Here is a 26693-nt window from a genome sequence, read left to right on the forward strand (position 1 = left end):
ACTCTGTACCACTGTATCGTCAGCTACTAAATACTAACGTACCACAATTCAACGGTTACGATTTTTAACAACATAAACTTTAGTACACATCACACGAAATACGTATACGACACGCAAATCCCATCTTGGGACATGACATTCACCTTACTAGAACGCGTGGGAACGACATCATTTGAATTAACAAGGTTATTGTCAATTATATTCCATATGCATATAAATATACTGTAGTTCTTATAAATCACAGAGACAGAAAAAAAATGTGTAAGGTGCCAGCTTAAAAAAGGAAAGAAAATACTTGAGGGAAAAGACTAAGATAATACGAGAATTCAGTTGCAGATGCTCATGCATCTATTAGCATTACTTAAAATAATAACAGTGTTTATAGCAATTATTATTTATAAAGACTTGGGAATATTCTAGTTGACAGAATATGAAAATTTTCACGGATGTTGAAGTACATGATTTTTTTTTCATGGCACTGCAGACTTCTTTTATTTGTAACTTTTATTTCAACGATTGCTTGATAAGTCTTTTCTCTCTCTCTCTTCAATTCTTTCCTGAGAATCTTTTGTTAAAGAAGAGCTGCGTTGCAAAAGAATTCCTTTTGAAGCAGAACACAAAACTGCAACGGTACTCTTTCTTTTATCTAGTCTATTACGTGGAATGCTGCAAAGGAAACCCACGACGATTTGTCCCACATAAATGAGTTAACACTATGATAAAATTCTCGGTAGCGTAACTTTTGATTCTTGTTTCTGACAGAATTTTCTTTTCTTTTCTTTCTTCATACAGAGTAATACATATTATTTAGCTTCTGCAATTTTCTACATTGCCATCGTACGTTTTAAATTCTCATTTAGGATTAAAATTACATGTTACAACTTCCCTTGGATGAAGCTTATTGCTGACTAGACCTTACATTCTTTCTCGTGCTCACATTGCACCTATATGTTTATAATCTATCCAACTGATAATACCTCACGATGATTGGGACTTTTTTTTTTTTTTTTTTTTTTTTTTTTTTTTTGGTCTTGGCTAAAAATGTTTGCACTAACAAGTTAAATGAGAAAAGTGATGCATCAACATATATATCTTTATCCGTATATACAAGACGTCCTGACTGACTGATTGATCAACGCCTAGGCCAAACTGAATTTGAAATTTAAGTAGTACACAGGATTTGTGACGTAAGGTACCACTAAGAAGAATTTTTCGAAATTTAAGGTAGAAGAGGATGAAATGGGGTTGGAATTAAATATGATATTATAATAAGATGTCCACATTCAGAATCCTTTAACGATGTTAAGAACTTGTGAAATCTTTAATTTTAGCAAATTGGTCTATATGGGGAATTATTCTCTTTTTTATTATTATTTGTTTGAAATGAGCTGGTACTTTAACGATGTGATTTTACTGATTTCTTTTTACTCTAGCTAAACACTCCTTGCTTTTCTAAATGAATTTCCAATATACAATATTCATGTAATATTACTTACACTAAATTTGTTCATTTTCAGGAAGTATCATTATCATCATAGGTATTCTGTCAATGTTGACAGATCACTTGTCGCAACTGAGGAGATTCCATTAGAGACCTGTACGGGCCGGTCCCGGCCCGGGCCGACTCTGTTATTTCTTTGGGCCGGGCCGGGTTTGGGCTGGCCGACACTGATTTCTCTTCAGGTCGGGCCGGGCTGGGGCCGATCAATTGCAATTCTTTAATAATTATTGACTTTCGTTAAACGATAATTGGAATAAAGCCAAACGTTGAAGAAGTGTGTCCGTGAAAAATGTTACAAAGAATGCAATAGCTATTTACAGTTTCTGTTGCTTAGCGGCTCCCTTTCACTATAGAGGATTGCAGGCATTATGCGGTAAATTGAGGTATGACGTTGACCTTCACTGAACTCAAAATATAAAAAGAAGGGGTGGGAATGTTTTGCCTGTCGCTAAACAATATTGCCATCTTCACTTTATGCTAAAAAATCAATTAAGTTAGATTTTTGTTACAGGGAATGGAGTTTTTGTTCTCTCGATGACAGGCAAAATTCTAGGAGGCAATGGTACCATTCGGAAGGCAAGCGTCAGGTTGTGAACCAAAGTTTAGAAAATGTTTCTGAGGGTTAGGTCAAATTTAGTACTAAATTTTGAGAAAGATTCGGGCTCGAGCTAATTTTTTCAAAAATTTATCGGGCCCGGGCCGGGCTTGGGTCAAGAATTTAGAAAAACTTATCGGGCCGGGCCGGGCCTAGGTACGTTCGAGCTGGATTGGGCTCGGGCCGAAAAATTTGGCCCGTGCAGGTCTCTAGATTCCATGCGCCATACTCTTCAGCTAACTTCTTCGTCTTCACATATCGGATTTTTTTGTTTTAATACCACCCATCAATTGTAGCCTCTTTCGCGTCCTTCCTCTTTTTTCTTGCTACCATACATTCAAGCACTTTCTTCATAAATACAATTCCCTCTCAGCTAATAACCCAACCAGCTCCTCTTCCTTTTTCTCAATTACAATTACATATAAAACTGTTCTTTTCTCTGCAACTATTGCTAACACTTTCTGATTTGTTTTCTGTCCTCAGCTAAGTCTTTCCATTCTGTTCTACACCAACATTTCCAGGGCTTCTAGTCTTTTTACATCCTTTTGCGTAATGTCCATGTTTCTGCCGCTCCACAAGAAACATTTTACAACTATCTGCCTTTCTCTCAATTCTCCATTCAAGAACCTACAAAACAGACTTTTCTTTCTCCTAAAAGCCACTTTCGCCGTTCCTATCATTGCTTTTATTTCACGTTCGCACTTTACGTCCTCACTAATAACGCTGCCCAGGTATCGAAAACTAGTCACATGTTCTATTCTTCCCCCCTTTTTTTCACGAAGTAAGGATTATTTAATAAACTTCAAGGAGAAATTAGTAAAATCAAATTACCAAAATTCCCGTCCATTTCAAAGAAAACAGACTAACAATTCCTCATACAAATTAATGGGCTACAAACCAAAGATAGTACAAGTGTTCACCACCGTCAAACGTAAAGACATGAAATTTGCTATTTAGACTTTATGTTGTTGTTGATTTCAGTTTAGCGTTCCTTTCACGAGCGAGGCTATACGAGACGTGAACCTACTGATTAACGTGGAATCCGAACCACATGAGCTTCCGCCGAGAATCGAACCCAGGTCTCTCACGCTAAAGGCGTGTACGCTAAGCACTTAGACACAAACGGGCTCTATTTGGACTTCATTTAAAATAACTAAACATGCATTTCAGTTTTTTTTTTTTTTTTTTTTTTTGCGATACTTGATCAAGAAGGGAAGAAAAAATGACAGGCGTGGTTCACTAAGAGGCCCATAAGAGGTGTTCAAATTTCGTGTAAGACTTTGACATCAGAGGAGTAAAAGAAAATTCTGTACTTCTCAAAGTATATTACTTGCTGTTTTCAATCTGGCAGCGCTTTTCAGTTTTGCTTGGGAGGCCGTATCTCCAATTAAGCATCTCCAACAAAGTAGATTTTCACGTTCTTTTATTAGTATATTATTATACTATAGATAAAAATGTGTATGTAATATATACCTCGGGGAACACAGTGGTTCAGTGGTAGAGGGCTCATCGCTGATGCGAGAGATCCCTGGTTCATTTCCAGGCAATGTTCGTAATTTCCTGAAGAAAATTTCCCTCGACTGACAAAATTTTCCCTTTTCTCATCAAATTTTCCCTAATTTGTTGAATGTCCAATTCGTATGACAGAAGTTAAGTGATAAGATTAATTTAGCTATATTAAAGAATGCCAATCACATTTTTGTTTATCTGCTTTTTCCTTCTATTTTTTAAAAAAATTTCCCTTCTTTTTTTTTTTTTTTTTTTTTTTTTTACAAAAAATAAACATAAATATATCCTGCCAAAATAGGTGCAAATTATACTATGTACTTTGAACACACACATACACACAAAAGTGAAACATGACGCCGATTTTTTTTTTTTTTTTTTTTTTTGCGGGAGGGAGGGTTTACGAAAGAGGAAAATGTTTATGGACGAACTGGCATTTGATGAAGTAATAACTGAACCTTTAAGAAAAATTAAAGTTGATGTTTACTTTAAGATCCCTGACTCACTGACTGCTCAATTACTAGATAGCTTTTCAAGCCAATACGTGGACTTAATAACCGGTCAAATATGGTACACGAATTGTGTGACTTCGACCATTTTGATAGTGAAGAAACAGTACCTGAGCTAGAAAACTTCTCATTCGTATACAAGACCTCACATCACAACATAGACATTTCTGATTTGTTACCAAAAAAAAAAAAAAAAAAAACCACTATATTTTTCAAGAAAGACAAGAACAATATTAGTAAAACTCAGAAGATACTCAGAAAGAAGCCTTAGATGGAAAAGAAATTGATGAGAAGAGGAAGACAGCATGGAAGCAACTGTGAAGCTCTGTATTAAACAAGGTTTTATTAAGCCATACAGATGTTTACAGCAGCTTTCACTCTCTGTAACAAGCTGCTCAGTTGAGAGAACCATGCGTCGGATCAAAATTGTAAAAAAATCGCCTCAGAACAAGTATGGGGGCACTTGGTTAAATAACTTACTAATTTTCAGTAACGAGACTGAGATCTTAAAACGAACTATATCATATGAGGACATTATTGATCAGCTTTCCTTAATCAGTAAACAAAGACAAAAATTGTTAAAACGTCAGATTCATTAAGTTCAATGTTTTTTGTTATTCACTTTTACTTGAGTAACTAGATGTAATTTTTACACTACAATTTCTGGAATTATGGATTTTTTTTCTGTACCTTTAAGAAAATATGTCTTACTTTTAATCATGTAGCCTTGCTTTAGCTTAATAGTTGTCAAAATAAATACAAGAATATGCCTAAATAAAGGCTAATTTTAACATAAACATACGTGTAAAAAAATAAATCTGTAAAATATTGATTATAAGTGAATATCGAGGTGCACAAGGAATTTTAAGTAAGTTAAAAAGTAAAATAAAATAATTTTTAATTAAGTGTACCGGAGAAAAAGGAATTGCTCTGATAAAAAAAAAAAAAAGTTTAAAGTCAGAGACGAACAACAAAAATTCTTGTTCAGGACAGTCGAGCATCACATAGAAGTCTTCACCTAGCGAACAAAAGAAGGGATTGCATCAATCAAAGTCTCCGTTTCTGTCCGTTATGTGTGTCTTGATTAATGTAACACATGTGTTTCCTATCATACTACCTATTAATATTAGTGTCTAATTTTAGTATTATTTTATGTTTGTTTTAAAGATTTCTAGTTTTAAATATAAAAGTAACTAACATTGAAAAATAGTATATTTGCCTACTTTTACAAAACTGATCAAAGTGTGCAACCTCTAAATATTATCCAATGTTCTTAAAATTTGTTATGTTTATCTTTTCCATCACTGAGACTCGGGGCATAAGCAATGTATAAAAAAATTTTACACTTTATTTTTTGCCTTACAAAATGAAACATCCTAAAGTGTACAAAGATAAATTATCAATTTTAAGTTGAAAGAAATTACATTTAACCTTAAAGTTTGTGTGATTGTAAAGTGAGCCTTGGGTCCTTTTTTTAACCAATGAACTCACGTGTTACGGTAGGAAGAGATGTAAAATTAAATGTGAGGGGATACTTAGTTAATTTGAGGGGAATTGGTGTCATGGCCTTTGGGGGGGATTGGCACCCCTGCAAACATACTATTGCTATTGCATCGGTTTATTTCTGAAGAACAAATCAAAATTTAAGCATTATGTTGGTCAATCAGTCAGCGCGAGAATTTCCTTGGATTTTCACGTTTTATCGAAACAAAATCCCTTTTTCTCTTTTTGCTAAAATTTACCTACAAAATTTCCTTAGATTAGGAAAATTTCCCTCAAACTACGAACAACGAGTCCAGGATATGTGACTTAATGAACAACATCGGCTCGGGGTTCTCCTGCTTTTTCCACATTTTCACTCCATCAACTGTTACATGATCATTCACTTTCAGTACGTAAATTATTCATTGCAGCTTTGGAAAATTCAAGATTGCTAATAAAACTCCAACTGACCAAAGCAGTATATATATATATATATATATATATATATATATATATATATATATATATATATATATATATATATATATATTAATATTATATCTTTGTGTTACAGTTTCGGCTATGAACATAGCCTTCCTCACAACGCATTATCTATGTGGAAGGCTATGTTACATTGCCGAAACTGTAACACAGAATATTATATATATATATATATATATATATATATATATATATATATATATATATATATATATATATATATATATATATACTGCTTTGGTCAGTTGAAGGTTTATTAGCACTTTCAGTAATCATCCGTCTCTTTTGGTCTACAGCGCATAAAAGGAAGTTAAACTAGAAATTTCATTTCCTTTTATTTGCATATATAACAGTCTATACATAACTCAGGGAGGCAACTGTCCTCTGCAGTCCAAGTGACGCCCGTGCTTCAATCAATAATAGCACCCAGTGGCGTACACAGAATTTCGTCAAAAGGGAGTAAAACACTGAAGCTCACATCATTTCAAGCTATACAGGAATTTTTGTGTCCGTGTATTAATATCATGAATACTAATTTTTTCATGGTGTTATGTTCAAGGAGGAGGGGTTAAAACTTGAAACTCTCTTTACGCACGTCACTGACTGTAACATTAATAACGTCATATTATCCATAAAAAAAAAAAAAAGATGAAACATAGATGGAGATAGGGACAGAGGGCACACATATTTTCCAGTATAGATGGACATTACAAAAAAGCATTGTTTATAACTTTTCATTGCCCATTTGGTTGGAGCATTCATCTCTACTCTTAAGCTTACAAGAAACGGACATAAACGTGTCACCTGGACGTCCGAATCAAACCTAGTCCATTCGATAAATATAACAAAGATATTTTATGCACAAAAAGTTAGGTTCCACGGACAACGGAGTAAGTCCCTGGAGCCCATCAACCCTGTTATAAAGAAAATCGTAGACTCACAGTGAAATAGCTATTGCATTAACACTGTTCATTGGAAAGTCATGGTTTATAGTTCATTTAGTTCATTCTCTTCAGCATAAAACAAGCTTTCCAGAGGTGTTATGTATTGGGGTCCAAAACGTACTTGAAGAGGGAAAATTGGGAGAATATCAGGAAAATTCCTATAGAAATCCCTCCCAGCAACTCTGGCCTCCTTTGGAGTGGCTCTGGGTAAAAGTACACAATCCAAATGTATCTCGAAAATACTATAGGGCATAAGAAATGAGTGTACCACGTTTTGTTTTGATACACGAAACCGGTATAAGGGGAAAGGTTGTATACCAATACGATCTGTACACACAAAACCGAACCTATGACCTGACATAAAACGAGAATATAATATAAAAAATATAAACCTTTCCCCTCATACACGTCATTTCGTGTATTTCTGGCGGGAATTTTCCTGATATTCTCTCAATTTTCCCTCTTCAAGTACGTTATGGGCTCTTGAAGGAAGACACATCGTTAGAAAATGAGGAAAGAACATTTACCAGATGTCTTAATTCTTGTATACAAAGATTAGAACATGAAGTAACCTCCCCCTCTCTAGCTAATAGTGAAAAAATTAAAATTTTTACCGATGGGACTTCCCTCACTATCTATCTGCCACTGATTACTTTGTATCTTAAGTTCATTTGGGTAAAAATACGGAAATAATTTTGGTAAAAATACGATCTGTCAAATCAATATGAAAACAAGGTCTAGTTTAACTTGATTAAAACACTATCAATCATTTACGAAGGATTCAAGTAGTTTATCACAAAGAAAAATGTCACGTTTATTTCCTTTTTTCAAAGCAATGAATTTTTTAATTTTATATATATATATATATATATATATATATATATATATATATATATATATATATATATATATATATATATATATATATATATATATTTGTGCATATAAAAGTTCACAAAATATTTTTCATATTTACTTCAGCTACAGCTCAAAATATTCCAACCGTAATTCTTCTGTTATCAAGAAACGTCCAAGGACAAATATTTGTTTTGTGTTTTCCAATACACGTATGCGCTAGTTATAGTAAGACAGCCCTAATAAATAGCTTGAAATTACTAATTAACATGAGTACGTTCTGGAAAATGTTGCTGTGTAACATTAGTCGGTATTAGGCAACACCTATTTTTCATACATATGTATGTTCTATGCAGTAGAAAAATAAGACAAAACTGACGCATTTGAATCAGAATCCAGTAAAGTATTAACAAGAATTCATATCTACGTTCAAGTACATGAGTTTGTAATGAAATGTTCGGATTCGAGTACCATTTAGGATGGCCATTATTACAATTTTGCCATTGCTTTCTATGGTTCTTTCTCTCAAATGTTGGAATCGAGCTCCTCTGTGGCTAAGCAGTTAGCGTACGCGCCTTTGGTGTGGGAGGCCCGGGTTCGATTTCCGGCGGGAGCTCATGTGTGGTTTGGATTCCACGTTAATCAGTAGGTCCAAGTTTCATATAGCCTCGCTGCTGAACGGGACGTTAAACTCAAAATCAGCTCAACTCAACTCAAATGTTGGAATCGAACACTAAAATTGATTCCTGACCTCTGTTATCTATGGAACTCTTCCACTGAAGCTTTTAATAGCTGTGTACCATTTGCTATTATGAAAGATGCCTAAGAGAATGTCTTTAAAATAAAGGAATAAAATTAAAGCAAGTCATTTAATACATTATTTGTAAAAATATTTTCTTTATTTGGAGTTTAATTAGTGGTGGGCACAAAAACCGGATTTTCGGTTTTCGGTTTTAAACCGAAACCGATTTCGGTTTTCTTTAAAACCGGTTCGGTTTTCACCGAAACCGGTTATCGGTTTTCTCCAAAACCGGTTCTGTTTTTCAGCTGATCCGGTTTCGGTTTTCTTCAAAACTGTTTCCGTTTTTTTTTTCAAAATTTGTTCTATTTCTGACCAGAATGGTGTTTCGTTGTTCTCCGGAAACCGAATCCACTTCCACAGAAATAGTTTTATGTTTTTTCAAAAAGTTTTCACCGAAACCAGTTTCAGTGAAAACCGAACCGGTTTTGGAGAAAACCGAAATGTCGGTTTTTCGGGTTTCGGTTTTTATAGAAACCGGTTTTCGGTTTTTATAAAAACCGGTTTTGCCCATCCCTAAGTTTAATACGTTTTCCCTGCATTGAAGCTATGTGAGACATAGTGTTTATTAATATTCGATCCGAAGCACAATTCAGAATTCCAGGGTAACAACGTTTTGGATTCTTGAACTCTATCATTTGTAACAAGAAGATTTCGGATTCAAGTAATGTTGGTGGATAACACTCGGATCAAAATAAGAAAGCAGCTGATATTTGGAGGAGCACATGTTGCTTTGTTGCCATGTCGTGAGCCCCATAGCAGAACATGCCGCGATCTGCGATGTGATCGCAGAAAATTTGCCGCGTCTCTGCAGAAAAATTGCCAGAGGAGGAAAAAATAGCTAACAGAAAAGTATAAAAAACATACATGCTATGTGTAGATATCTTAAATGGACGGGCTACTCGCATAAATATAGTTTGAACTGTTTTTTACGTCGCGTAAAGCGTATTTTTAAGAGTCACAAGTGTATTTTCTGCAGAATTCCTGCAGAAAACTTTTGACTTACAAAAGCTCATCGCAGAAAGACAAAGAAAGTTCTGCCATCGGGGTCGTGAGCATTTTTGCTGAGGCGTGAGATGTGCTCCCTTCACTTCGGTTGACAAACACTTCTGAACATACGTTACAGGACGACAACATTGTACGATTGTTGTCCCTTTCTACCGAAATCTTCCACTTGTAACTATTATTATGACGTTTATGACTAGCTCCTCTCTCAGTGACGTTAATGATCCCGTGACATAGCTTTCTGTCTTAACACAGATTTCCACGTGGTTTTGAACTGTCAATCCATTTCTAATTCTGATCCGAGTGTAGAAAATTGTCGGTACGTACATGCCACAGAGTACGATGTGACAATATCACCTGCCTCTAATTTCAGACACGGATGTCAATAACAGTACAGAACAAAACCTGTGTAAAGCAGGCTCAACCTATTTTATATCAGGGCCTCCTTCTTTTTATCATATCCTCTTGGCAACAATTCCCATAAATAATTTCCAGTTTGTAATATATATAGTGTTTATCTCGAGGTGGTGGACGGTGGAATATCTCGAGGAATACACGTCGTGTCATGAAATACAAAAACACGTGGCAAATATATTTTTAAATTCTATTTCAGGGTGGAACAATGAATTCATCCGGGGGACGGACGGGGGCAACTTGATAACTTTAAATGGGACCCCCCCAATTTTATATATGTAGTGGCGGATCCAGAATATGATCAAGGGAGGGGCTAAACCATAGTTTGCCGCTTTATCCAGTGTAAAGCAAGATTGAGACCCATTTTATCCAGTGTATATCTGAGCGTCAAGGAGGGCTATAGACCCTATAGCCCCCTTGGATCCGCTCCTGTATATATATAGATTCTAGTTAGACCTACATTTATATTTTACACACCTCTTCGCGAACCTATATATAAGGCGTTGGATGGGAAAATAGCGTAAGTCAGTTTTGAGACATTTTGAGATATTGAAACTTTTATTAGAATCGATATAAAAAAATAGGTTCTTTGCGCTGCCATCTTTTGGCCTATGGCCTGGTTCTTTTACTCTGAGATACGGAACTTTGCCATCCAACAGTTTATGGTTTCAAGTTCACGGAAATGACTTAATCATTTTTTTTTTTTTTTTTTTAATGAGCTACGCCACTTTGCCATCCAACGCCTCACATTACTGTCTCGATCCCGAGGTTGAGAAACCCGGCGTAAAGTATTCTGCCACAAGTTAGGCACATGCGGCCTTAGCATTTGCGGAGTCTAAGGCAAAGAAGCACTGCGGGATCGTTCGCAGGTTGCATGACAATATCAAGAGTAAAGGCGTCAAGAACAAAACATCGACAAGCAAATGTAGAGTTTTTCTCGATTTTAGTGGTGTTTACAAATCCCAATACTACACAGAGCTGCTCAACACAAGCATTATCTGGTGTACACCATGTATAATATGGTAGTATTTGTTTTTTAAAACTTTTGTTAATTTTTGGCTTTTGCTTGCCATAATTTTATAAATTCATTTGGAATATTTTCTTTTCTGATATAGCAATCATTAATCTCATTGTTTGTTATTTGGTGTAAAGTTGAATCTAATTCCACTAAATCCAAAACAAATAAATAAAATAAAAAGCTCTAAAATCAGGGTTCATTTTTTTTCTATGACTCCTGAATGCTAAACTCTGTAAAGCTGGAAACTGAGCAATGACTAATGGCCTCCCTAAAACACACACACACAACCCTGCACTGAGAAATATCCGTCATCCGGACCATGCGCGCCGACTACGTGGGTGCTCCGGGTCTCCAGCACCCACACAAATAATCTTTTGGGTGCCATGCAACCACAAGATTTTTAGGTTGATAGAAACAAAATAAAATAAATACTTCTCACTTGCCATCATCAAAAAATAATAAGCAAATAAAATATTGAGATGGAAGTTAAAATTTCTAACCTCTAAAACGTAATTGTTTGTTTCAAATGTGTTTGTGCAAGGGCAACCACGCAACACACTCCCCTCTTTCTTGCCTGTCTGACCTAGTCAAAGGCAGTTCCCACTATCAAAAATGGAATTGTATTATAAAGGTTTTAACTAAAAGGATATCAATCAAAAAATATCGTGACTCCCCTGAAAACTCATAACACGTTCCGCCATTGGCATGCACCCACATAAATTTTGGGAAGTCGCCGCCGTTGATCCGGACAGCGGTGTACTATACCACGGAATCCAAATGTTTACTACGGAAATCTTTACGGAGCATACATTATCCATATGCTACATACGTATTGCCTTTTCCCTCTTAGATGTTACATCATGTCGCTGCAGGATGTCTGATATTTAACAATCATCCGGATATTACATATGTATATGTATGTTACATACGTTAGCTATATGTTATATACGTCCATCTATATATGAGATCCTTACTACTTATATACAGTCATACGGAAAGTACATATAGATGGAACACTTATACGGACAGTATTATAAAACATACGTTTTCAGTTATACGTTGCTGTATGATGTTATAGCCGTACTTTAAGTCCAAAAACTACATGATTTACGCACGTAACCTACGTTTTTACGTACGCCACATAGGTTTTTTTTTACTCTGTGTGGCTATCTTAGCTAAGCAGGATACAGTTTATGAAAATTAAGAAAATAGTGCACAAAGATTTCCCCAATGATATTACCTAAGAAACAAAGGGAAGTTTTAAACTGTATAAATCTTTTGATCAATACATCAAGTTGTAATTATTTTGACATAATCCCCTCTTAATTGGTAACACTTCTTCTTAACCTCGTACCAGTTTTTCCCGGCAACTGACTGCTCGAGCTGAACTTCGAAATTTCCTTGGAGTTAGAGAACGAGTGTTAATGACGTCAGAGCACTTTCCCGATAGACACCAGTGTTCGTAGTTGGAGGGAAATTGCCCTAATCCAGGGAAATTCCGTAGGTAAATTTAGCGAAAAAGGAAAAAGGGGATTTTTTCCGATAAAACGTGAAAATCCACGGAAATTCTCACCCCCTACTAATTGAAATGAAATCTTTGAGTTACACGTCTCACGGTTACGCCGGCTATGCTAAAGAAAGTGGAAAGAAACGGGAGAACCCCAAGAAAACCCACACATGAATATATATATATATATATCCAAAGTAGCATAATTTGGACCCATTGTTGGCTGAGTGTATTTTGTTATTTTTTTTAAAAAAGAAAAAAGAAAAATAAAGAAGTAAAAAGTAAGAAGTAAAAAAAATAGAACCAAAAACCATGAACAAAGCAAATGTGGTTGGCACTTCCTTTAATATAGCTCAATTAATTTTATCACGTAACTTCTGTCAAGAATTGGACACTGAACAAAATAGGGGAAAATTTGATAAGAAAAGGGACATTTTTTGTCAGTCGAAGGAAATTTTAAGGAAACCTACAAACATTGATGGACACTGATCTACAGAAATACTACTGGATAAACTAAAGTCCAACAGGACTCACTAATATACAGAACATTAAATGGAAGCAAAAATTTTATTCATGGTGCGTACTGTAGATATAGGCCACTTAGACTATAAAATTGTAATCAGTTTGACTATTCTAGAATTTTCTAAACTTCGAATTTTATTGAATGTCATATAATATGTTGTCCATTCAAGCTTTTAAAAACCAAGATTATTACATAGGATCATGGGCGCCGAAGGAAAGGGCAGGGTGGGGCCCGAGCCCTCATCTGGCTCACGAAAATGTATAGGTAATATAGCAACCACGTATATTAAATACCAGACGTAATATAGCAACCATAGAGATGGGCCGCCCTCTAGAAATATTTTCTTCGGGTGCCCAAACAGGGTTCATGTTTGGGGGCCCGAGTGCTTACACGGCTCGCCCTATGTAAAGACTGCCACTGAAACTAGATTCTAGGTAAGGCTGCTAAGTCAACAGAGCTGGGAAATGTTACCACAGGGTGTCTACTAAAATTCCAAGATGAAATTTCGTGACTTTTTCGTGACCTTTTCTTCACCAAATCATAAAATTTCCTAACATTTTCAAGAGCAAATTTTGGTGCGAATTAGGCCGAATTTTGATCCATGCGATAGAAACGTACTTTGCTTGCGATTTGGTAGCGTCTAAAGCCGACCATAGACATTTTTGATGGTAAAATTTGACGTTTTATAGAACGAAATTTTCCAATCTGTACTTACATTTGTACAGTTTAAAAAAATCGTGACCCTAAAGCTAAATTTCGTAACTTTTTCGTGACTTTCATGTCCGTTTTTTCATTTCGTGACTTCTTCGTGACATTCGTGACTTTCGTGACTGATAGACACCCTGTACCATCCTCTTTCTCTGTTGTTCAAAAGGTAATATTAAGAAACTAGAAAACTGTAGAAGAGGTAACCTTAAAAAAATATGATTAGGTAACCACGTGTACAAGAATTAGGTTAAGTGATTATATCCTCATTACACTGCAGGTACTTAATTTGAGCATCAATTAATATTTCTTCGATGTAAAATATTTTCACTTCTCGTATAGTATTAAGAAGCCAGATCTGTTACTGAGAAGGCACGGTGGCTCAGTGGTAGAGCACTCAGCTCTGGTACGAGGGAAGTCCTGGTTCGATCCCATATTTTATAAATTTGTGGTGGATAACATAATGTCTGAGAGTTTTCTCGAGGATTTCCCTTTCCTCCCACATTATCATGTCAACAATTCTTGTATAATCATTCATTTTCATTAATTATCCTTATAGAACATATCCGTGGGAAGTGAAACGAAATTACATTTTCAGACTTTTGATTAAGTTGTAAAGAACAGAACACTAGTTTCAAGTTACATATGACTCTGAACAACACTATACATCCCACACAATTTGAATAATTATAAAGTAGCTCATACTTATCTTATCAATACCTTCTAATAAGAGACAGGGAAAGAGAAAATTATGCCTGGAAATTAATTAATTATCAAGACTGAACCCATACCTTGTTATTATACAGCACAGTTCTTCCGCTCACCACGGACACCATCTAAATGAGTAGCTGTACACAATCCCGAACAATCTGAATCCGTAAATATGAAGTAGCTATCACATTCACTACCAACGAAAAAGAACGCCGCCTAATGCGAATTGATAAACTTTTAAGATTACAGTGAGTGTGTACTACTAAACTACTAAAATGAATCAGCAGAGATTTTTTCCTTGTATTTACTACGAGACTTGTTCGCGTTTCCTTTTAAAGGTCAATAGCTTAAAAGTAGAAAATGAATCAATGGGGAAGTACAGTACAATATAACTCACCTTCGCCCCTTGGTCAGGTTTAGAATGCCCATGGCTACATGAGTTAAATGTTGTCTAGATATGTCCTAAAATTTGACAGTAGGAATTAACAAATTTAGTAATCCATACACTAACTATAATATGGTTAATTTAGCTATTTCAGTGTAAGTCTTAAAGTAAGAATTGTCATATTCAGTACGATCCACCAAGTTATCTTCTGCTATTAGCCATAATCCATCTGTAGCGTAGGCAAGAACTAAATAATTAAGGATTTATTACAAGAAAAAGTGAAAATGAAATGAACTCTTTTAAGCTTTACGTTCCACGATTATGCCAGTTAGGCTAAAGAAGACGGTGATTATGAAAAATAAATGGAATGGTGGGATAAGTAAAGTGGAAGGAAATAAAAGAACCCCGAGAAAATCCACGCATACGGTGTTTGTCCAACACAATGCTCACTTGGTGCGAGCTGGGATCGAACCAAAGACTCCATGCACCAAAGGTGAACGCTCTGCCACTGAGCCACCGTGGCCCCTAAACTTTATTACAAGATATTCATTGAAGACCTGAATGCAGAACATCCCAATTCCACCGGAGTACTTTTGTGATTTTAGGAGAAAAACAAGAACATTATATTTGGCATGCTATTGTTTAGCTGAAATTATTTTGTATTTTTCTTTAAAAAGGTTTTGATTTGGATTCACATATTACGCGAGTTAATAGCCCTTAAAACACAGATGCAAACATAAAAAACAAAAAAAAAAAAAAAAAACTCAAAATACGAAGAAACAGAGTGGACTTGGGATGTTATGCAATTCAGATCTTCAATTATTCACGCAATTAGTAGAGAATTCCTCTGGCTTCTGGTCAACTGATTTCCTACAGTGTCATGAAGTCACATCTTGACTTGGGTCTCTTAGGCACCCTCGTGAAGGAAAAAATGAAATGAAGTTTGTTGTTTAGCGTTCTTGGTTATGTCTTTTAGTTCATTCGTTCGTTCGTTTGTTTGTTGAAGTTTAGCGTCCCCACACAGACGTACAGTTTAAGGTGAAATCCGAACCACCGTAATGTGTTCTAATTTTAACGCTTTCCCACCGGGAATCGAACCCGGGACGTGCATCAAATGCGCACGCGCTTGTCACTAGACCAGCGGGAAGAATTTATGCCATTTAGGCTAAAGGAGACGAATATTTCATGAACGAGAATAATTGTGAAAAATCGATGGAATGAGAATGTGCGGAAAGAGAGAACCAAGAGAAAACTCACAGACACGACATTATCATCACAAGCTCACGTGTTCTTGGATCGAACTAGGGATCCCTTGCACTTGAATTGAGGCTCTACTACTGAACCACCGTATTTCCCATTAAACATCCTTGTGGCTTAGAGATCAGCACAGGCCGGAATTTTTAGCCCGCGCCCGTGAATTTATAATGTGAGGCCCGACTCGAGTCCGAAATATGTTTTAGCATTTAGGCCCGAGCCCGGCGCGAGCTAGTGTGATAATCAAATAAGCCCAAAATAAGCCTGAATTACAGAAACTTAATAATTAACGCAAAATTGTACCTTTATTTATAGCAATTAGCCCTTTAATTTTGCAATTGTGGTCTAAAAGTTCTCCAGAAAGAACGGTGCAATAAATATCGTTGTGCAGTATATTTACAAAGTTAGGCCCGAAACGTCCGAGAAATATGATTGTATATTTACAACTTTACAGCCCGAGCTCGAAGTGATATATGCTTTGTAGGCCCGAGTCCGTGTAGATCTCTATTGTGGTTATATGGATACCATATGCGCCTTCGAAGCGGAAGTTTTGAGTTTGATTTCTGATTAGCATTTGTGTAATTAGGAAATTTTTATAGAAGAGGCCATGATCTTTACATATGAGAATTGAAAGAACCTTATTCTTGTCCAACGGTATTCTAGGGGCGGCTGACCCCTTCTAGTTACGCCTGTGCCGATTGGAACTCATGTGGTTCGGATCACACTTTCAGCTGTAGGTTCACGTCTTATATAGCATCAATGCTTAAAGGGGCTTTAAACTACAACTCAAACCAATCAACCTTTCAGAGGTCTCATCATTGGTAACTGTAAGCGAAGGACAGGGGCGGATCCAGGACCAACTTCTAGGGGGAGGGGGCAGTGAGTTGTCATACTGTTACTTAGAGCTACTTTTAACAGCTTAAAACTCTGGAATGAGTTTTATTTATATGTATAAAATAAGAAAATTTCCTCTTCTGGGGGATCCGCCACTGGCGAAGGGTCATTACATAATGAAATTGAACTGTAATGGTATCTTTTGATTTGCTATCTATTGAAGACTATGAACAAATGAATTTTGTACAATTAAAAGGTTTCGAGCCAAAAAGTAAATATGAACAATTAACTTACATATTGAATAAAATAGAGCTTCATTTGTGGTAATTTAAAAGAACGTCGCCACCCAGAAGCACGGGCGTCTCTGGCGGGGGGACAGGGGGAACGTGTCCCCCCAATATTTTGTTGGGATGATGAAAATAACCAATGCTGATCTATATGAAAGAAGTGCAGAGAGGCACAACAAATGAAATTATACGTGTTGTTAAATATTAGGTTGGTGGGATTGAAATCGGTTAATTAAGTGATTTCATCACTGCTGCACTGAACCTAAGTGAAACGATCTAAAACTCACTTTTTCGGTTCCAAACAATATATCTGGTACGTACAGAAAGCATAGGCTGGTGGATGTTCCACTTTATTTTCATGCAAGTAAGTTTTCCTCCCTTACTTATGTATGATCTATTTGGACTTCAAAGTTCCATCTTTCAGAAACTTAAAATAATAACAATAATAATAATAATAATAATAATAATAATAATAATAATAATAATAATAATTCTTTCATTATAATATTTATAAGTAAATGTAAAACATAATCATTGTAAGTTCCATATGCAGCTCACAACTTTAGAACCCATCGGAAACAACAACAAATACTGGCCGAAATACATCATGTTTAACCGATCGATTGTATTGGTAAAGGTAGTACAAGGATGCAGTTATCTCATAATTCAAGTATATTACCATTTACTCATAAATTTGACGTAAATTCAGTAAGAGTCTAGTATAGTAGCATGCTAGCGGTCACCGTCTCCAACAATTTTAACTTTCCAGAGACGTCTGTGCCCAGAAGCATCCAGGAAGTTAGACAATCAAAATGAACTCAAGTCCCTATGTCAAATATCTTCTCATTCTTTGTTTCCTGTGTACCAAATAGCGATTATAACGGTTTCTAACGGACTGATTCAAAGTTTGTGTACGAATAAGAACTCCTGGGTGCAGGGTTAACACAATTGTTTACTTACCTAAATGACTTGTCATTATTCCTCACTTGTCAAAACCTCAGCACGTCTGTCCTGGTTGTTGTTCCTCGTGACCTTAAAATTCCCGTCGCATCAATTCGTCTTTATAAACAATCAATTCACGTTCTTACTATTGTTAAACAGACAAGAAAAAAATAAACTATTGAACAATAATTAGGAGATATTTTTAGTCTCAAAACAATGATACAAATGACGCGGACTTCATTGCAATTTGCATTTTGCCCATGCGAAGACATTCTTCATCAACCTCACCGTTCTACCTAGGTAGGTATCAAATAAGGAAGTTTCCAGCGAACGCCCTTAAAAAAAAAAAAAAAAAAATGTTACGACCAAGGCCAAGAAGAGGAAAACTTACACAGTAATGGATAGGCTAAAGATAATATACCAGATGTGCTTAACCTATTCGATGATGAATATATTCGAGGTTCTTAGTATTGTAGAATTCACGCACTTCTTTTTTTTTTTTTTTTTTTTTTTTTCAGTGCACTGATTTATATTGGCAAGTGCTCTTTTCATTATTATTATTAGTAATAAAATTTTAAACTTCTGATTTGACTAATTCCTTTATATGGTTTTCACGACTACGTCGTATCTTTTTAGTACCAAACCGAAGTATTCCTGAAAGTCATAGAGAGAAATAACTTCTCGTTCTCACTTTCCTCGTGAAAGCTTAAAACAACGTATAACTCCTTCAATATTTACGAGCTCCTTCGTGTCTTTGGCGTGGGAAGTTGGGTTCGATTCCCGGAGGACCTCATATAATTCGGATCCCACATTAAGTTGTAAGTCCACGTCTCATACAGTATCGCTGCTGAAAGGGACGCTAAACTCAAAATCATATCGCAACCCTGCGTAGCGAAGTCGCTAACGCTCTCGCCTTCGGTGTGAGTGGTCCCGGTTCGAGTCCCGGAGGAAGCACTCGATCGAAAAAAATGTAACAAGTTTTTTCAGGTCAGCCATCCTGAACGAGGTTTTCCTGGGTTTTCCTCATTCACACCAGGCAAATGCCGGGGTGGTGCCTAATATAAAAGCCCCAGGCCTCTTCCCTTTCACCAGATAGTCTGCTCACTGAGAGACGTCATCTCTCTTACGTGACTGGCTAACATGGCCATCGATGTCGAAAGCCCAGAAATCTAAATCCCTAAATCAAAATCATAACAAACTTTCACTGTTTACGAAAAAGAAAATGAAAAATGAAATCTTTGAGTTTTACGTCCCACGGTTATGCCGGTAAGGCTAAATGAGACGGTGGTTATGAGAAATGAGTGAAATGGCGGAATGAAGAAAGTGGGAGGAAACGGGAGAACCCTGAGGAAACTCACGCACACGGTGTTTGTCCACCACAAAGTTTACATGGAAGGGGGCTGGGATCGAACCCTGTACCCCAAGCACCAGAGGTGAACGCTCTACCACTGAGCCACCGCGGCCCTGTTTACGAAAAATATTAAACAAATGTTTCGTGTACAATTTTGTACTGTACAAAGCTAAACATGAGCACCATGAAAAATTGATTTAAAATAAATAAGTAAATAAAATAAAGCGAATGGAATCGTTAGAAATTAAGATACGGAGAAGAACAAATAAAGCCGTTGTGTGGAACGAAACACAATGAGGATTATTAGTATGACATTGGGGAGAGAGACCTGTATAATAACTCGTTAGGTATTTTTGAGACGCAACTGCCTTATTAGAAACAGAATCTAATATGAAGTCTTGTAGAAGGTTAAAGAGGATAGAGAATATTACACTTGATGGACTATTAATAAGCATGGTAACTGGTGCATTAAATCAAGAGACTAAGCGGAGAGCAGCAACGCATGGAAGCTTCTAAGCTTGTAGTAGGGGAGCTTAAGGCAAAAAAATGGCCAAACCCTGCACTTTGTGTTAAAAAGGTGCCGCTCGGATATGTTGTTCCCCTGATCCAACTAAGCAGGAATCGAAGTGGCCCCACTCCGACAGGTGGCCAGAATCCAATATGGCGGCTATCAAAGATGGCCGCCTCTGCGAATTCATAGTGTTGGTTTTAGAGGTATATATCTCCTTAACTAATAGCCCAATCTTCACGATTCAAAAACTAAACGACGTAGAACATAACATGGTCTAACAAATTAGCAAAAGGTTTTACCTAACACTGAAATTAACACCTACAGAAATTATTTAATTTGGAACTTTACATTTCTTATGATGTAGTTTACTCATATTTTTTAAAATAACAAGTAAACGGCTGGGATCATCGAAAAAGATGTCGTATAACTTTTTAAAAAGTGTTAAATTATCTTTCGTTTGGTGTATATTTCATTCAGATTGGTTAATAAATAACGAAGTTATGACAATTTAAAGATTCGCATTGAGTCGATTGATTTTCCCAAATGTCAAGCGAGAATTCATTTATCGTAATAAAACATCACTGATGGATGCTGCATTGTACGAAACAAATCATTCTCTTGTGATGTGTTCTTCATAAGTCCCATTTTCATCAGAGCACAAGACAGCCTGACCGACCCCGGTTATGTGAATCCAATATGGCGGCCATTAATTATCATCCATAAAGATAAGTCTTTTTCGAAATATTTATTGAAGTATCTAGATTTATAAACAACTGTGACAAAGTAATAACAAACATTTTTCTCTTCCCCATCCTTCTGCCCCACAGAGTAAGTATGGGAAAGAATGAACTCCAAATCATGTTTCGAAATACGTCAAAAGAATCGGATAGAACTGAGTGTTTAAAAAACTTGGAGTAATAACAACTGTACTATTCTCGAAGTATTTCCATCGAAAGTAACAATAGCGTAAATCCCGTATAATGTTTCGGCGGGAATACTTTGGAATCACACACAGAAGGAAAAGTTTGAGGCGCCTCCGCAATTCTTGTGTTACCAAGAAGTCGTCGATTCAAAATGAGCGATGTTTTTAAATTGTACAAAACACGGTTAATGATGATTATGAAGAAGCCTGAATCAGAAGAAATAGAAGTTCGTAGTACAAGATTTCGTGAAAGGAATCTTCGTCACAGGCCAGAGCTAACAGCTCTTCTGTCCGGCAGAGATGTTTTGCTTTGAGAAGGATCTGGCATAATAAGTGAGCTGGAGAAAGACATTGAAGAAGATGCTATGGCACTAAATCGTGTCGTTAAGATGCTTCGAAAGGATATGGCAAACCACAAGAGTCATTTTGCAGAAAAAATTGAGAATCACTGCCAGGAAGATTTCTGTTCCTCCTTCACTAATAGCTGCTGTTAATATGTTACTTTATGATTTATCTGTCACCCCTGATAGCAACGCAAGTCAAGCAACTACAAGTTTATCGCCTGATAGCAAGTCAATTTATATTTTATAACTTCTATCAGAAAGTAGGCGATATTGAAACAGAAGCAGCAAGGCATAAAGCAATCGCGAGCCACCTCTTTATCTCTATGTTGGGCTGAGGTTGTATGCTAAAACTCGTAAAAAATCTCCCATAAATGAACTGCATTCACCAGGCAATTCGTCTACACGTGTACAGGAAATATCTTCAAGTCTTTCTCAGTGCTTGATAAATCAAAGTGAAGAAATGGGTTTGTCCTTCCAATCTTCGTCGAGGTATTTTAACCGTTGCAGCATTAGATAATATTGACTACAATCCTTCTAGCACAACATCAAAGGATTCTTTTCATGGTACGAGCATTTCTATTTTCCAGCACCCTTCTAAAGATAACCCTGGCATTCGACGTGACCATGTCTCACTGGATAAGTGAATATAAAAATGAGAACTGCTCCTGCTCTCCCCGATAATTATGCTCTTGTACAGAGATGCAAATAAGCAACAAAATTTTACTCACTCAAAAAAAAATCTACTAGCCTACATCCCACAATAGAAATCATTTATTTACCTTGGTTATGATATTCAATACTCGCCCGCACCGATGAACCACTCGCCCTGGGAGAGTGGTTATTTGCATCCCTGCTCTAGTACCTCCTGCTTATATCACTAATAAGGAACCAGTTTTAATTCAACAGAATCCGCAGTTTGTAAAGAAAGTTCTTCCGCGAAATGGATTTTTCGCAGAAGAAAAAAACTGGGAGTGTTGGCTTGAAGCATGCTTAAAAAATGACACTATTTGCACTTGGTCTGTACACCATGCCTCGAAAACTGAAACTCTGCAAATGTCAAGTGTATGTTACCTGCTTCCGTTGTTTAAGGGAGACTCTAAATCTGTTGCTATGATAAGGCACGAAATGAATGATCTACGAGAACTTACAGACAAAGTCAACAAAGGACAAGTTCCGGTTCTTATAATGGATCAACCACTATTTGCCTTGGGGAAACGAATTCAATGGAATTGGCCAGAGTTATATGGCGAAGATAATCAAATTCTGATGTTGGGAGGATTGCACATTGAACAAGCCTTCCTGCATCTTATAGGCAAATGGTTAGATGGAAGTGGTTGGGTAGAAATTTTATACAAGTCAGATGTAACAACATCAGGAACCGCTGACAGTATATTGAAAGTAACTCACATTACCAAAGCTCGTTTTGCTCATCAGGTTACTCTGACAGTTTTACATCATTTGAAGTGTGATGTATATCAGAATTCTTCATCTTGGCAATCTTTCAATGATTGGTATACTGAAAAGGAATATTCGTGTCCACCGTTCAAGTTTTGGATAATATATTACAGTTTCGTGATTTTACTTTTAATTTACATCAGAGCCATACGTCAAGAAAATTTTAAGCTCTACATTGAAACACTAAAACTAATGGCGGAATTGTTTTTCGCAATGGACCACCTTAACTATGCTCGTTGGCTTCACGTTCGCATTTTTGATTTGAAGAAGTTGGAAGAAACACATCCTGAAATTATGCTTTCGAAATGGGTTACTTTGTGATAAGAAAGACATCAAAACCTTTCTCTGCAATAGCTATAGATCAGGCTCACGAACAGAATAACAAAATTATAAAAGGGGATGGCGGAGCGATTGGTCTCTTACATGACGACAATGCTCTTGTCAAATGGATGACAGCGGGACCAGAAATTAGTAGACTAATTAATGAATTCAAAATATCATATAATGAATATGATCCTGATAATAAGCACCATGAAGATTACTCGTCGATGCAAGAAAGATTTAAATCGTCCGTTGAAAAGATGAAAGAAGTTTTCGTCGAATTGGGAAATCCGTTTGAAGAAAATAGTGGACTTGTTAATGTTGCTTCCAGAATCATCTATAGCGGTGATACAATTGAATCCATATATTCAACAGAAGAAAAAGGGTCTAATATGTATAAGGAATTTGTGCAACAAAGATTAGTAGAATGTACCAAGCCATTGTTTTCGCCCATGAGAAGATCTTCTCTAGTGTTTCATTCTTCCTTTCAAAAGAATAAAACAAATACAAATGAAATAAAATTACTTAAGATGGACGTTGAGCTATTCTCTCGCTTACTACGCGTCAGTCAAAAAAGACGACTTGACTTGGATGAATTCTTTCAGCATGAGAGTCAACCGATTCCACAGTCTCTCTGCCATAATTCACAATCCTCAAAAAAGTCCGACTTAGTTATGCTTCTAGAGAGTGAAGCCAACATCAAAGAAGAACACTTTCCTAATTTTTGTGATGTTTTGTTATTTGATGGAGCAATTTTGGTTCACATTTTGCAACTAGTATCAGTAGAAACGTTTTGTGATTATTTCCAGTGTAATTTCTTCAAATATGTTCAAAGAGAAGCAGACACATTCCATGCAAAGCAAGTGGATCTTATATGGGATAGGTACTCTTCAAAGAGCATAAAATCTTCCACAAGAGAAAGCAGGGGTGTAAAAATAAGGACAAAAGTAACGCCAACTACACCAATTCCTAACACGTGGAACGATTTCCTTCGTAATGACGCAAATAAATAAGAACTGTTCCTTTTTCTTGAAAAGTCTATGTGTAAAAAGGAAGGAAGTAACTTTGAGGTAGCAACCAGTAATGGATATCACATAGAGACTTCAAGAAATCTTCCAACATTTTCAAACAAATCATCAGGAAATCATTTAGAAGAAGCTGATAGTAGGATCATGTTACATTGCTTTGATGCAGCATTAAATGCACACAAGAAGAGTTATCCACACAGTAGACACAGATGTAATACTTGCTGTATCGTTTTTCTACGACTTTGAGCGACACGGTTTAGAAGAATTATGGATATCTTTCGGCACGAAGAAACATCATTGATTTTTCCCAGTTCATCATATTTCAAAAGCATTAGGAAAAGAAAAATCAACTGCGTTACGAGGCCTCCACGCATTTACAGGATGTGATACAGTGTCATACTTGCTCGGACATGGACAATTATAAGCATGAAAAACATGGCTTTTGTATCCAGAGGTGACCACAGCTTTCCTAACTATTTCACACCCTGTAATCAACATAGGCAAAAATTGTTTTAATTCACTGCAACGATATGTTGTCCTATTATATTCAAAAACAAGTGAAAAATTTAAAGTTAATGAAGCCCGGCGAGAATTCTTTTTGGAAAAGGGCAGACCTCTTACTGCACTTTCTCCAACTTGTGATGCCTTACTTCTTCACACCAAGCGTGCAGCATACCAAGCTGGACAAATTTGGGGCCAGGCAATAAAGAAGATAGCACATATTCCTTCACCAGTAAACTGGAGATGAACTGACAATGAAAGTGAACTTTCTCCAACATGGACTTCCATTCCAGTTATATACGAAGCATGAAGGAAACTCTTTTTGAAATGTGCCTGCAAGACATGTGCCCCAAGATGTCGTTGTAGAAGTGGAAGCGTCCCGTGTTGCTTTTTTGTTCTATGTGTAGGGGAACATGTGGAAAGGTGATGGAAACTGAAAACGAAGATCTAGACCAACAGAACTTTCATGTAAGTAGCACTCATAATTTTTGAAAATTCAGTTGATCCACAGTAAATTTATACCACGTTGGAAACGTACCAATAAATAGATAAACTTAAATGTATGATTCTTTATAGAATAGCTTGTACAAAAAGTAATATTAACTGTTCGTTGAAATCATAAAACTGTTTGCACACATAGAAAATCCAAAAGATATATTGTGAATTTCAAATTATCGAACCAAGTGTTTGCGTTGTGTTTCTGTTCTTACAATACGAAAGAAATTATTTACTTTCTAATTTAAAACAATATATTGCTTTATGTACTTTCCTTATAATATTGTAAAGGATATAAAGCCAATGTCTATGGTTTAAAGACATGAATTTATTTCTTAGTCTTCTTGTGCAGTTCTCTTTCAATTCAGATGAAACAATAAAACTTTTCTATCGTGACGCTACGCACGTAATTTCTTAAGATATTCTTAAACTTGATTCATGTATAAAAGTGAACAGTAATAGAATAGGCGATATTACTTTGTCCGTATTCGTTTACAAATCTAGATACTCGGGTCAATATTTCGAAAGAAACTAATTTTTATGAATCATAATTAATGGCCGCCATATTGGATTCACAACCGGGCTTGGTCAGTAGGCCGTAGCCAGCCCAAAAATGTAGGGGGCCCCGATCCAGCCATATTATAGTTTATCACCATATTATAGTTCATTTGCAAGCCTACAGTGAAAATTTTAGAGGGCAAGCAAAAATTTAGGGGGACCTGGCCCCCTAGACCCCCCTGGATACGGGCCTGTTGGCCAGGCTACTTCGTGCTTCTGGTGAAAGTGGGACTTATGAAGAATACATCACAAGAGAATGATTTGTTTCGTACAATGCAGCATCCATCAGTGATGTTTTATTACGGTAAATGAACTCTCGCTCGACATTTGGGAAAATCAATCGACTCAATGCGAATTTTAAATTGTCATAACTTCGTTGTTTATTAACCAATCTGAATGAAATATACACCAAACGAAAGATAATTTAACACTTTTTAAAAAGTTATACAACATATTTTTCGATAATCCCAGCCGTTTACTTGTTATTTTAAAAAAAATATGAGTAAACTCCATCATAAGAAATGTAAAGTTCCAAATTAAATAATTTCTGTAGGTGTTAATTTCAGTGTTAGGTAAAACCTTTTGCTAATTTGTTAGACCATGTTATCTTCTACGTCGTTTAGTTTTTGAATCGTGAAGATTGGGCTATTAGTTAAGGAGATATATGCCTCTAAAACCAACACTATGAATTCGCAGAGGCGGCCATCTTTGATAGCCGCCATATTGGATTCTGGCCACCTGTCGGAGTGGGGCCACTTTGATTCCTGCTTAGTTGGATCAGGGGAACAACATATCCGAGTGGCACCTTTTTAACACAAAGTGCAGGATACTTCCCCTAAGCTCCCCTACTATTGCGACAAATGAGCTGTCAGTATTGACAGAGTACTTGTGATGGTGATTTCTATGGTTATTTCAATGTTCCCTTTCCCC

General features: G+C 36.3%; 1 protein-coding gene across 3 annotated transcripts in view; it reads right to left on the bottom strand.

Annotated features, from left to right (window-relative positions):
- qua (villin like protein quail) overlaps positions 1 to 26693 on the bottom strand; it is a 132952-nt gene that overhangs the window by 73777 nt on the left and 32482 nt on the right. Inside the window, exon 1 of one of the 3 annotated variants that reach the window (XM_081743769.1) lies at positions 18296 to 18326. The exons of 1 other annotated variant lie outside the window; for it this stretch is intronic. In XM_081743769.1, coding sequence (XP_081599895.1) covers positions 18296 to 18311 — 16 coding nt within the window. In that variant the 5' untranslated portion in view covers positions 18312 to 18326. Of the gene's footprint in view, positions 1 to 14655; positions 14779 to 18295; positions 18327 to 26693 lie in introns of those variants that run through there. One more of the 3 variants, XM_081743776.1, reaches the window with a different exon arrangement.

The sequence above is a fragment of the Thermobia domestica genome, chromosome 2, assembly GCF_964235325.1.
Source record: "Thermobia domestica chromosome 2, izTheDome1.hap1.1, whole genome shotgun sequence".
Taxonomy (NCBI): Eukaryota; Metazoa; Arthropoda; class Insecta; order Zygentoma; family Lepismatidae; genus Thermobia; species Thermobia domestica.